The sequence below is a fragment of the Morone saxatilis genome, unplaced genomic scaffold (genome assembly GCF_004916995.1).
Source record: "Morone saxatilis isolate NCDOM2014 unplaced genomic scaffold, NCSU_SB_2.0 Contig11, whole genome shotgun sequence".
Taxonomy (NCBI): Eukaryota; Metazoa; Chordata; class Actinopteri; family Moronidae; genus Morone; species Morone saxatilis.
Genome location: NW_023339663.1, coordinates 21,704,274 through 21,718,040, shown reverse-complemented (window position 1 = coordinate 21,718,040; position 13,767 = coordinate 21,704,274). Strand labels below are relative to the sequence as shown.

Here is a 13,767-nt window from a genome sequence, read left to right as displayed (position 1 = left end):
ACTGTACACTCTAATGCAGCAGAAATGAACAGTGCCTTGACTGATGAAGACAATGATTTATTCAAAGCTTGATCTCCAATTCAACTTTTGGTGCCTGCTCATTTCTGAGCTAGTTATACAGTAAGTGTATGCTTTAGTGTCAGCACCTCAAGCATAACTCTGGCCAGGACTGAGTAAGTGCTACTCTCTGCCTGCATGTGACTTCCATTTCAGGCTCGTTGCCCAGGGCCAGGCAGGGTATGATTTAGATGATATTTGTCCTCTTAGCTAATTGATTTAAGCTGGGCCTCCTTCCCCCATTGTCAGCCTGTCAGGGTCTCTCACTGGCCCTGTAAACTGTATTAGCATTAGGGCGGATAGATTGGCAATGGTGCACTCATTTACGAGACCCCTTCCACCGGCCCATTTTACCTCCTGCCAGAGCAGCAGTGCCCCAGAAAGTGAATAGACTTTGGCTTGAATGTGATTAGGCAGCAGTTTACTTGGTTAGACCACATGAGGAACAACAGATCCCACTGAACAGCGATGCCCCACAGATAACCTTCATCCAATTAGATTGGCACAACACAGCCCATTTATCCATTACACTGTAAAACTTATGAAAAATACATGACTTTAGAAAATATTAGGACTGCCATAAAAATGTATTTGAATCCTTTCATGCTTTGATATTGATGTTTCATAATAAAGTTCTTCTTTAACCTCTTCTCACATCTGTTCTCTATATCTCTAGATATCAGTATGTATATTGGCTTTAATCTGGATTCATGCTTTCATTATAGAAACAGCAAGGTATGAACACCACACTGCCATTATCTCATTATGTAAAGCCAGGACACAGCATCATTGATGAGATGTGTTACATATGAGAGGTTGATTGTATTGTAGATATCATACAATATGCTTTAGAATACAGTGTCAGCTGTACAATTCTCCTTTAAACCCAACTCCATCTGTAGCTTTAGCTTTTTTATAGATGAAGTAAAGGGACTGCTGAGACACTTCTGGTGATACCACTGCAGTTCAAGGTGACATTTGCTCTTTATTCAGTACTATTTGAGAGTAATGGCCCTCTGTGGGCTCATTGGAGAAACACTTAAGTCGACTAAGACCCATGGAATTGACAAGTGCCTTTTTAATGTAATTATGTTTTGGAAGACACTGGTGTAAAAAGTTTATAAAACCAATTTGTATAATACACTGTATACCTAATCTACAATATACCTAATTTTTTCATTCTTCTTTTCCTTCTTTTTTCTTTTGTGAAATAAAGACTGGAGAGGGGTTTTTCCCTGTAAGTTGCTTCACAGCAATAAATGGATTTAAACTTTTTGGCCTAAAAATGATTTCTATTGTTCAGTTTTGTACATTATTCCACATTGCTTGCTCATGATATCAGTATTTCAGTTATTTTGCTAGCCATTGTTCTGGATGCAGTGCTCTTGCAGGGTCTTAGTAACCTCAGTGAACTATCATGGTCCAATGGGGGACAATTTCCCAAGTTGCTTGTCAGAATCAGGACGACACCTCCGATTAGATGCTGGAAATAAGCCTGGAGGTCTGTGCGCAGGTGCTATTCACTGGCCTGATCACTCCTGCCTTAGTGTGGACTGCATCTGATGCAGCTTTGCTCTAAATTGTATGTGTAAGTTCATGTCAAGATTTAATTTTAATATATTGATGAATTGAATTGAATATTGTTTATTACTATATATTGCTGCAATTACAGGGTTGACTTATTTGAGATTTTCAAAGAGACAGACAAGAACATAGCAGGGCTCTTTCTACATTTCCCTAAGGTGAAAAATTTATATTTAGTACAATTGTGAAAAGGTCTAATGTAGCTCCCTTAATCTTTTGGACTCAAGGACAATTCTCACATTATGGTATATTGGACATTTGCACATCATCACTCCTTGCAGCCTAAACATTTAAAAGCCAACAGGCGAAATGATTTTCAGAACAGTATTATTGATGTACCGTATCGTCTAAATGAAGCCTTCGGTGGCTTCTGTCCAGCACTGGGTGTGAGAGATACAGATTCTCTGTAAATGAAGCACCGTTTTTATCAGTTGTGTGGATGATGCAAGGACATATTACACTCACTGTGGCTCTGTGTCCTGTATATGAACTGTCCTTCTCTCTGTCTCTGCTCGTATACTCACTGTTCCCCAGAAGAAAATTTTAGATTGCTCCTCCGTGTTGGAAATGGTGCAGTCTTGTCTGACAAATGGCCCTGCTCTATGTGGTGAATCAGCAGTAGAGGCTGTTGAGGAATGGCTTCAGGTATCCAAAGTTAAACATCTAAACACTGCCAAATCCCTGTTGGTTTAACACCACAGTGGCTCAAACACAGCTGGGTTTTTCTTAACACTTCTCCTCATTAACACTGCTAATAAAGACAGTTTTAGTGAACTAATGAGCTGAACACTCATGAAGTACTGCTCTTCACTTCTGTTGTACTATTAATTCTATGTAACTACAGTACATAGACAAGCCAAGCAGTTTATAGTTTAATTAGGAAAGTGCTACTCCTTATTTACACACAACAATTTGTAAGAGAATATCTAAACGGGATAACAGAAATAAAGCGTGCCAGCGGTTGTGCATTGACATCTTATACTGAGGTTTAAGTTCAAGCTGAAAGAAGAAGGCATGTATAGCCTTCATGCTGCCCAGTTTGACTTAAGCTCTGGTGTTGTTCATAAAGAAATAAAAGCTCGTAAATGGTGGGAGATGATTTGCTCTTGCTGTCTGGGATGGAATGAGGAGACAAGGCAAGGTTTTAATTAACTTTTTCGTCTAGTGCAGATGGAGGGCAGAAGAGCAGGATAAATCACAGAGGACAACAGCAATCTGCCTCTTTATTAGTGCGTAGACAGGCACGCTGTGACAAACTACATGTCAGCTGCTCAATCATAAAGCGAAGCTGAAAAGAGAATCAGGATTTAACAAAAGGCATTTGTTTTGGTTGGTTCTGACCCTTGGAAAGCTTTGCACGTGACTTTGAGACATCCCTGAAAATAGGATCTACCAGGAATTCTTTATGCTAAAATATATTAAAAATAAAAAGATTGAGATCTACAATCCATTTCTCAGATGTCCATCTTCTCGCTTGCATTTGCATGTACTCTTCATGAGTGAATACTGGGGATGCAATCAGTAAGGAACCATATACAATATATTTTCCCCTGCTGTGCTATCTAAATTACACATAAAATTAAAAAAACAACATGAAATATAATCATGTTTTCCATGCAAAAATATATATATGCATAGTATCTTACTCAGGAATTTCATTAATGACATGTCAATACTGGACATACACTGGTATAATTAATATGTCTAAATGTACAAAGTCTCTCGTTTAGCAAGAAGGGTTAATTGCTTTTAGCAGGATGTTATACAACCGCTGTCTTCCATAACATGACATTATACCATTAGAGGGCAAGTCCCTCAACACTGTCTCCTCGATAAGCAATCAAAGCAGAGTAATGACACACCAACTACAATGTATACTAATTGATTTAACCTGCAAATGAAAAATCAACTTGGGTAACATGGGTTCAGAATGAACCTGGCAGTTAAATGAAGTGAAGTGGGCAGGTGGAAGTGCGGAAAAAGCGGATGTGAAAGATTAAAAAAGTAGCCCGTAAAACACAACACTTAAAAAGAGACATTTCTCTTCACGATGATGATACTTAATGGTCAGGTCAGTCAGCTAGATAATTAAACTTTGTAATATAAGGCATAAACAGACTCATATTACTATCTCACTAAGCTTATCATTACTTTCAGCTCTTGTGACATCTTTGGTTGCTCATGCCTGATTTTTGCAACGCATTCAACCAGCCTTCTTAATATCTGGACGTAGGCTGTGCTATTATAATTTGAAAAGGGGACTAAATAATATCCCTCCGTAATTACTCAAACCTTTGTTACTTCCCCAGAATAAATTACTGTGATCATAGTCTGGCCAATATCCTGACGTCTGAATGCACAGGAATGCCCACGCACAGGCAGCCACCCACTAGCCCTCACTCATTAATTATAGACACCAAGAAAACACCAAGAGCAGGGTAAGAAAAAGAAGGCGCAATTGGTGTTCAGCACATCTACGCTTGTTGATTTTTACACCACCACCTCCACTCTTGCACCCCACCCCAAAAAGAAAAATGAATTACAGTGTTTGCTAGACTGAAACCTTGACCTTTCCTCAGGAACTATTACATTAACAAACCTCTGACCTGCACTGCACACTCGGTGAGTTCAGGTAGATTGTTAGAGTCAACCACCGCCGCGCTTTTAGTTTATGGTCCTTTAAAATGCCAAATCAATATGTTGTTTCTCAACACTGAAACCTCAAACTGCAACATAGCTCAAGAGCTGAAGGTACTGTTAACAACTTCAATATGGGTTACAGCTACATTTGAATTCCGCTGCTCAATCCAGTGGATGTCAGAGGTCCGAGGTCTGAGGTATAACATATGACTACATTAGACATTAAGCAATGAACTTCTACCAGTAATATTCGAGTAAGTTTCCCGTGTCCTCCGCTGTCTATCACAGAATACTAATTTGGAGAGGGCAAAATAAAAGAAAGGTTTTCCCTGATGAAAGGGAGACCTCATGATAGCATAATTAGAGGCGACAGCACAGCACTATTCTGGGCCCGTCAGCTACTCCCAAAACTCTCCTGATAACAGGCTCACTCACAAAGGGAATGGCTTTTAAAGTTTGCTTTTAAGGTTTGGTGTGCTCCCCGAAATCCACACTATCTGTCTAATTTAATTCAAAGACTAAAAGGACTGCTTCCTGAAGACTTTCTGCCATCTTCCTGGTATTGAGCCTGTCTGGCTCTCAACATGAAAGTCAAAATATTTCCAAGTTTAGATTTTTTGAGAGATAACGATCCAATTATAGACTGCAAATGCAAATAATCTTGACATGTTTGCCATTTGTTCAACCATAAAAATAATGGCAACATTTGCAAGAAAAACATAAACTGGATAGATATTCATGTAGCCTGAAACAGTAACCACCACTCAGCATAAAGTAGGACCAACAACAGTCTTTTAATAAGGTTGCCCTACTACTCTAACCCTAACCATAGTGTTCAAATCCTGGGCCAACACTACCCCCTAGTGGGCACCAGGTCCTATTACAGACATGATTTGATACACAAGTACACTGTTAATGGCTTTTATTGGGGATAGACCCAGAGAGCATGTAGACTGCATGTTATTTTCAAGGACCCTTGTGAGCAGAGTGAATTTTTTTTTACAACCCAGTATGCATCAGGTAGTGGGAAAACAAAATTTGGACAGAGCAGCCATTCAAATTCTACAAATTATCTACAAAGGGTGATCTATCCTGGTTAGAGAGACAAAACACCAAAACAAACATACATGGCGGATTTTGAATATAATTGTTAATTGGCTTCTATTAATAAAAGAACAACATGTGCTTACTATAGTCACAAATAAGCAAGCTATCACCTTCGACATGATCCTCATTTTCCTTGCTCATGTCTATAAGTTGTAGCTATTTGTAGATATAAACATACATATGACAGATCAACCTTCATATATATTAAGTATAGTCACTGCTGCACACATTCTTCTTTTTTTTTAATAACCTGTTAAGTCCAGGTAGCCAATTGAACAGTCTGTATCCCTAAACTAATGTACTGAAGTGAAAATAATACAGCAAGTCGATCTGAATATTGTGTCCGCTATACTGTTGTACTTATATGCTCAATTACTCAAATTGTCAAACAAAGCCTAGGTAAGCAGTTTACATAACTACAGCCTATTTCTTTTTTGGTACATTTTTTAAACACAAAATGTAAATGCTTGTGTTTGATGATGTTGCTGGTATAATTAAACTCCAATGCTGAGTCATAATTCCCTAGTTAGGAGTAGGACTGACACAATAATTAATAATAATAATAATAATAATTTCCATGAAAGATGAATCTAAATATATTTCATCATTTGTGGTACCAAAGAAAAATAATTCACTAGAAAAGGCCAATTTGATACAAGTTCTGTGCACCCGTATAACTCAATATTATAGAAAGCAGGGGGGTTGTTCTTTTTTTCTTACAAACAAAATAAAATCACAATAAGACTATTTCTCCCGCATAAATGTTTGACTAAATAACCCGCTGCTGTAAACTTTCCTTTATTTTCTTACCCTGAAATAAATTGAGGACGCGCTGAATGCTGGGATTCTGCGGGAACGGGGAGATTGCTGAACGCCATCTTTAAACCCCACAAGAGGCCAGCTACAGTTGTACACCGGGATGAAAAACACGGTCCCTGCAGCGGATATACGTTCACATCGCCGAGATGGTATGATTGCTACCCGGTTAAAGAACCAGTAAGGAACTGTCCGATGGGACTGTGAGGAAACGGTCACGGGACACCGCGGCAGCCTTAAAGTGTTGTTATCAGAGGCAGACAACAACAATAGACGGAAAGACAACAACAACGGACTAGCTCGCTAACTCGCAGCTAGCGTCTCGCCGAGCGCTGCGCTCTTTTCAAATGCTAACTGAAAGCTAGCTAACGTTAGCTACTTCATTAGCAAATCTGTCCGGTTGCGGTGAAATTTGACCGGACGCTGCTTGTAGCTGGCGCTGGGTATCCAGCCACATCTACCGGGACAGTCCGTCGTCTCTTTGCCACTTTTTAAAACCAATTTTGTGCTGAAATTTGCGTTGTGGCTTTAGCTAGCTGAAGGCTAAGTCCCGACTTCTCCCCCTCCCCAGCGGCCCAGCCGGAGATGCGTGGAAGATGTCGGTGTCGGGGCTGAAGGCCGAACTGAAGTTTTTGGAGTCCATTTTTGATCCAAACCACGAACGCTTCAGGATCATTGACTGGAAGCCCGACGAGCTGAGCTGCCAGTTCAATGTGACTGGGGAAAAGCTGTTAATTATCCACTGTAACATAACGGTAAGGGGACAGAAACACAAGTGCCGGGATTTATACACTTCCCTTGTTGGTCGTTAGCGAGCTAAAGTTAGCTGGTTAACTTGGTAGCCAGGTAGCAGGCTACCTCCACAACTGTACCACATGATGCTATGCGGGACAGGTTTGGCGTAGTTTCATGAGCCAAAGTCAGTGGGAGCTACGCAGTGGTGGTGGTGGTGGTGGTGGGTTTGTCGGTCTGACATTTGGACATTAACAGTGTTGATAAGCAACCCTAGCTGTTAGCTAACGTTGCACCCTGAATGCTAATGTCGTCAACCCTGACTTTACGTCATTCACTGACTTTGTGTAACTTGGGTCAAATGTGTTGATTTAACTGTTGTTGTTGTTTTTTTTGTTGTTGCCCTCCACTGTGTTTAGGAATCGTATCCATCTACGCCGCCAATATGGTTTGTGGACTCTGATGACCCGAGCTTGGCGCAAGTTCTGGAGAGGTTGGAGGATGTGAGGAAAGGCAGCACCCTGGTACTTATCCTAACTCGCTTATTTGCCATTGTGTCAGCGGGGAAAACGCGACTACTTCTTTACACTACACAATCTGCTGACAATTGTATTAGTTAGAGTGGAGGTTCACCTTAAAACGTGGCCCATCGAAGCGTCACGTTAGGTTTTGTGGAGCTCACTACAAGACAGAGATTATCTTGTTATGCAGCTGTCAATTTAACAGAAATGAGCAGTGAGTAGGTGATTTTGGCTGAACAAGTGTTGACCAGGCTGCCACTCAGCAGGAGCATTTTCTTTGCATTATTGTGACATAATGCCAGCCTGCTGTGGTGAGCTATTGTGGTGCAAAGTAATCTTTTGGTGCTCCTCCTTTTGTTTTGGACTTTCTTTTGTCAGATATTCTATAAATGTGTTAAAGTTCACTTAGTATTGGATTGTATATAAGTATTTTAAGCTACATTTCATAAAGTGTTTGTCATTCAATATCCTTTGCAATTATTGCAAGCTTTTTCTTATGTTGAAGTAGTTAAATGCCATTTTAGTGTTAAATGGGCTTTCAAGCATAAACACTTTGCATGTGCTGCATAAATGAGTGTGACAGGTTTTCAGCAGACCGAATGGGCGGGTCATTAGATCATCACAACAACCGAAGAGGTCACAAAGTCTGTGACTGGCAGATTCTTACATAATCCTGTGTGTGGTGTGACATCCTGAGCTTAGTTAGCCTACTTATTCACACTGCTCTGTTTATAGGACACAAAATATGCTTTTTATAGAAGTGCTGTCAGCTTTTTTTGGACAGAAGATTTATTTTTGTTTGCAGTTTGCACCATAACTTAGTCTACATTCAGATAAAGAAAACATTGTTAATGTTGTAGGTTAGGTACAGGACAACCCTTGTCTTCCTGAGGCTAGATAAGATCAATCTGTTTTCTTGCTGTTGCACAGATGTTTCAGCGGTACCCTATATTTGAATTGCACCACATTTGCAAAGGCAGAAGCAGAACACATTAGCGGGTGGCAGCTTAATGACTGTGTCGCCTAACTCCTTTTGTACAAACAGTGTCAGTTTTCAAGCATTTATTTGCAGTGCTGCTAGAAGTGCTTTATGTTTAATTCTTAGTTTGAAGTCATATGAATTGAAAGATTTCTGGCTACACTTATAGATTTTACCATATTCCACAGTTGGAGCTTGAATGCATACTGCTTGGTGAATAATGTAATTAGTTTTTCATTCAGGAACCTGTAATATGTAAAAAAAAAAATCGTATTTTTACTATGTCCACTTGCATAATCTGCTATTGTTCATGTCTGCGACGGTGATTCTGCCATGTCTTGCATCCACATAGCTGTGTAGCTGCATTTGCAATATGTAATAGTTTATCTAACTCTATCCCCTTTTTATTTGCTTTTGTCTTTCCTAGCTTTTGCAGCAGTTGAAGAAACTCATTTGTGACCTTTGTCGGCTGTACAACCTTCCCCAACATCCAGATGTGGAGATGCTGGACCAGCCTCTGCCTGCAGGCCCTGTGGGACAAGACCGAAAGGCAAGACTGCCTAGTTAGCTCTTGTCAAATACCGCCCTATGGCAATCTAGCACACTATTTGATTACTTTGATTAGGAATATGCTATGCATATTTAAATTAGGATGTTTAATTATGTCCTTCCAAACCACATTTTCTCAGTAATGAAATAGCAGCCTTCATTACAGAGGACCTTGGTAATTTGTATGAAATTTTTCTCCAAGCTTATCAATAGCTTAATCCTGTGGTTATGCTCAGTAAAAGATGGTCTTATGTAAAATAAAAAGACAGCAAGTCTCTTTCAGACCACTTTATTCGGCTTAACTTGATACCTTGTTTGTGGTCTGTGTGTGTGTGTGTGTGTGTGTGTGTATGTGTAGCATGGGACAGAAGAGGTCACATCTGAAGAAGAGGAGGAGGAGGAGATGGGAGAGGTAAGTTATCATCTTTGGTCTAAATACCTAATGTGCTAGATGCTCAATAATGAAACACTTATGTATTTTCCTCCCATCTTAGTCACACATCATCAGAGAGGAATGTTTAGGCTGTTTGTTTCACATGCTAGTATGATGCGTTTGGGGAAAGCATATTGTTGAATAAAAATGCCAGTATTACTTATAATTACACATACATATGATTATTGTCTTTACGTTTTATTTGATTATATTTGATTGGATATTGACATTGTTAATGTTTTCTTTGTTAGTGAATGAGGACGTTTTTATATCTTTTGACTTGGCTTTTATATTTGAGCTGTTTTTTGATTTTTATTTTGTATGTATTACTGGTGAACCAGAATTTATGTCTAAAATATCAAATCTGAACCAACAGGACATAGAAGATCTGGACCACTATGAAATGAAAGAGGAGGAGCCCGTGGATGGTAAGAAATCCGAGGATGACGGCATTGAGAAGGAGAATCTGGCCATCCTGGAGAAGATCCGAAAGAACCAGAGGCAGGACCACTTGAATGTAAGTACATATGTTATGAGGAGCTATGGGGCTTATTGTTAACATATTTTATGTCGGCAGTTCCTCCAGGAAGTTGTGATGTTGCGATTGCAAAGGATTAACAGAAATGAAACCAATCCCAGCAAATTCTGCAACCTTGAAATGTTTTCAAATAACCGCAACCTTTCCATAAATTAGATTTTTGTTTCCTGTGACTTTCACCAGTCGTAGCAGTCCCCTGCACAAAACGTCAATTTCTAATGAATTATACAAAAACTGACAACTATCTGTGCAATTTTAATGTCCCAAAACAAAAAAACATTGCAACAATCCCCAAAAAGCCAGCGAAATCCTGAAGGGGCTGTCAAGGGCGTAAGTTCGCACCATGGGAGTGCTCCTTTTGCTCAGTAGTGACTACTTTTGTGAAAGATAAATGGGGAGAGGTTTTGAAAAAGAAAGTGGAGATATTTCTTCCATGTATCTGACGGTAGGCAATGTGCTCCCATATACAGCTCATATTCAGGTTTCTCTTAGCGTCTGCCCCTCAAGGGCACAAACTCGCATAAAGATTTGTTTTTCTTCTGGGAAGGGCTGTCAGCTTGCCCATCATCCAGTTTAATGGCTCAGCTGTGCAGGTGTCTTGGTATCTAAAATGTGTCGAGAATACAGTTATATCCGAACTATGGAGCCAATTCTTTTCATGCACTTGAAATTTTTAAAAATAGTTTGAGGATCAGTGAATCATTCTCTCGGGGGTGCACTGATATAAATATTGGCGTCTAGTAGAATAAAGCTTTCTCTTTTATGTTGGCCCATGTTCAGTACAGATTACAGGTTAACCCTCAGTGAATTGAAACCACTGTGTTCGTTGTCTTTATTGTTAAAGTTGTTGTTTTGTATTTTGCAGGGAGCTGTGTCTGGTTCAGTGCAAGCCTCTGACCGCCTGATGAAGGAGCTTAGAGAGATCTACAGGTCTCAGAGTTACAAGACAGGTATGCACACTGCACAAAGGTCTGCTCTTTGTTGCAGAGTTGAGTGAAAAGAGGACTTACAAATAACTCAAACTAGCACATGTACCTGCAAATCCCCATACACAATAATCATCATTTCTATGCTCTTTTTAAAGTGATTGATGAGTATTGGTGAACATCAAGCACTGCAATGATGTTTACATGATCAGATATAAACAGTTGCGTGAGTTTAGATATGCAGAATTCAAAATGTACACTATCTCAAAGAAAGGTCAGCTCCACCCTCATGTGGGTGTAGTGGTTGTACTTTAGGTTACTATACCTTTTACTGTTATCTGCAAATGTCTCTCTTGTAGGGCCGTCCCCAACTAAAGCTTTTTCATGTCAACTGGTTGTCGACAAGGAACTATTCAAATGCATATATTTTAACAGCCGCTTGCTAACAGAAAAGGCAGTAATGATTCTGAATGTGAACAGCCAGCAAGGAGACTGAACATTTAGTCAATTTATTTCAGCATTGTATAACATCACACAAGTATCGTTGTTCACACGGAATAAATAACTGAAATAACTTCACAAAGACAAGTACTCGCAGGCAATAAAACAATAGATGATGTGTAACGTTACTTACAAATTAACTCATTCCAAACTCACTCCTCTCCTGGCCCTGTCTGAACCCGCCATGTCTAATTCTGGTCAGAGCAACTGTAAATCATCTGGCCTCCAGTGGTGTGGGAGTTTGTGTTCAGTCCTAGCCATAGTCACTGGGAGGCTGTGCTACTCTTAACAACCAACGGCTCGTTCACACTGCCTGTATCTGTAGAATATGTCACAGACATGGGGGGGAAAAAAATATATAAATGTATTTTTTTAAACGCAACACCTCCTGTACCTGTTTTCAGATTTAAAGCACTCTGGCGTTTCTGTGGACAGAATCCATTCATATGTTAACAAGGCTTTTATTCTATGGTATTTTATCAAAGGCAAACTCAGTATAGAAAGATGGGGCTGGCAGCAGCAGCAGCCATGCAGCTGACACGCTGTCGGTGTAAACGCCGCGCGTGTGCCAGACGCAGCTGTTCAGCGCCATAGCCGCCATGCGCTGCTCAGATAGGCAGTGTGAACCAAGTGTAACAGTGTACTCAACTGTAAAGGGGCAGCCCTAATCTCTTGCATGCTTTAGTGCTTTCTAAATGCTTTCTACAGCAGTTTAACAAAGAAAAAATAATATTCTCAGTAAAATGAAGCACAAACCAAATTTCATTTTACTTGAACAGCGACCTATTTTTAAGCCTTTTTATTTTGTAGAAGTTCCTCATTTTTTGAACAAGACTTCCAATAATTGTTGCAGAATTAGCTGACAGTATGACAGTGGAGGTAGTAGTTACAATACTTTTTTTGCTTTGTCTCATTGCAAACCTTTTAGTTTCTAGAATGAAAATATTATATCATTATGTCAGAGGAGATATTTAATTCATTTCTTTTGCAGGCATCTACTCAGTCGAGCTTGTCAATGACAGCCTGTATGAGTGGCACGTCAAACTAAGGACGTAAGTAACTTTAAATCTTGTGTCACATTATTTTCTTTATCTCTGTTAACATGAACACAGACTTATAGCATCATTTTATGATCAACAGGGTCGATCCAGATAGCCCCTTGCACAGTGATTTACAAGTCCTAAAGGAAAAGGAAGGAATGGATTACATTTTACTAAACTTCTCATATAAAGTGAGTAAAATTGGCTCTGCATTAATGTAAATGAAACACCATTTAGAAGTCTTTGAAGCCTGTAAATGAATAGTTTTTGCTGGTCGTCTCTACAGGATAATTTCCCCTTTGATCCACCGTTTGTCCGGGTGGTGTCTCCTGTGCTTTCTGGAGGGTGAGTTAATTTAGCTGGTTTAAACAGCTTTATTCCATTGCTATTACCATTTTCAATTTGAAGCCAAGTTAGTGAACAAACTGTTATACTAAAAAGGGTATTTTTCTTTTGGAACAAGACTTCATTGTGTTGTGCTGACACCCCTTTCTCTAATAATTTTCCCTCTGTCCTTGCTTTAGTTATGTTCTTGGAGGAGGTGCCCTGTGCATGGAACTACTCACCAAACAGGTATGTCTTGAGCCTTGAATGAATGTGGATTTGTGCTGCATGATATTAAATATTACCTTGAATTGTATTTGCATCTGTTTTTAAACCCTACTCTTATTGACACTGGGGTTTCTGATTGCAGGGCTGGAGCAGTGCCTATTCCATTGAGTCTGTCATCATGCAGATCAATGCCACTTTAGTCAAAGGAAAAGCCAGAGTGCAGTTTGGAGCCAATAAAGTAAGTGTGGAAGCACTAGAGGTTTGATTTCAAGTCAGGAAATGATAATGTTGAGCTCACATAATGAAGGATGTGAACCCCGATGACAGTGCTTTGACACAGAGGCCTGGTTCCCTGCCTCTTAACAGTGGCCTGTTGTGCTGTGTGAGAATCTCGTGTTTCTGTAGCCAAAGTTATGTGGTATTTCTTCAGTCTAGTTGCAGTGGGATGGGAGGTGCAATGTGTCACCACTGGGATGGCCAGCATACTCAAGATGCTTATCTGCTGTGCTGAAGTTTGCATTTGCTGTCACTTTGTACTTGCTTTGTTCTTTTCGATGACACCTAGTCTGGTTCCAGGCTTCTCTGAGTTTGAAAAGTTAAGCACCAAGAAAACAGATATTTATAAGGCTGTCTCAGTTTCAGTTTCAGTGTCTTGTTCATGCACATCCCATCTTGGCATGTAATATGTTTTGGTGTTTGTTTGTCACTTTCTTGGTTTTATGTTTTACTTCTGGATCATTTCAGTATAAAAGGTAATTTAATCAGCTGAATCGTAAGGGGCTCTGACAACAA

At 39.7% G+C, this 13,767-nt stretch overlaps 1 protein-coding gene across 1 annotated transcript in view; it reads left to right on the top strand.

Moving 5' to 3' along the window:
• The first annotated feature begins 6,259 nt into the window (after positions 1-6,259).
• LOC118320690 (ubiquitin-conjugating enzyme E2 Q2-like) overlaps positions 6,260-13,767 on the top strand; it is a 13,766-nt gene continuing 6,258 nt past the window's right edge. The window contains exons 1-12 of the mRNA XM_035651716.1: positions 6,260-6,356; positions 6,776-6,959; positions 7,356-7,460; positions 8,864-8,986; positions 9,344-9,397; positions 9,795-9,935; positions 10,822-10,906; positions 12,375-12,435; positions 12,524-12,614; positions 12,710-12,768; positions 12,948-12,996; positions 13,118-13,213. Of these exons, the coding sequence (XP_035507609.1) occupies positions 6,801-6,959; positions 7,356-7,460; positions 8,864-8,986; positions 9,344-9,397; positions 9,795-9,935; positions 10,822-10,906; positions 12,375-12,435; positions 12,524-12,614; positions 12,710-12,768; positions 12,948-12,996; positions 13,118-13,213 (1,023 nt within the window). The 5' untranslated portion in view covers positions 6,260-6,356; positions 6,776-6,800. The remainder of the gene's footprint in view (positions 6,357-6,775; positions 6,960-7,355; positions 7,461-8,863; positions 8,987-9,343; positions 9,398-9,794; positions 9,936-10,821; positions 10,907-12,374; positions 12,436-12,523; positions 12,615-12,709; positions 12,769-12,947; positions 12,997-13,117; positions 13,214-13,767) is intronic.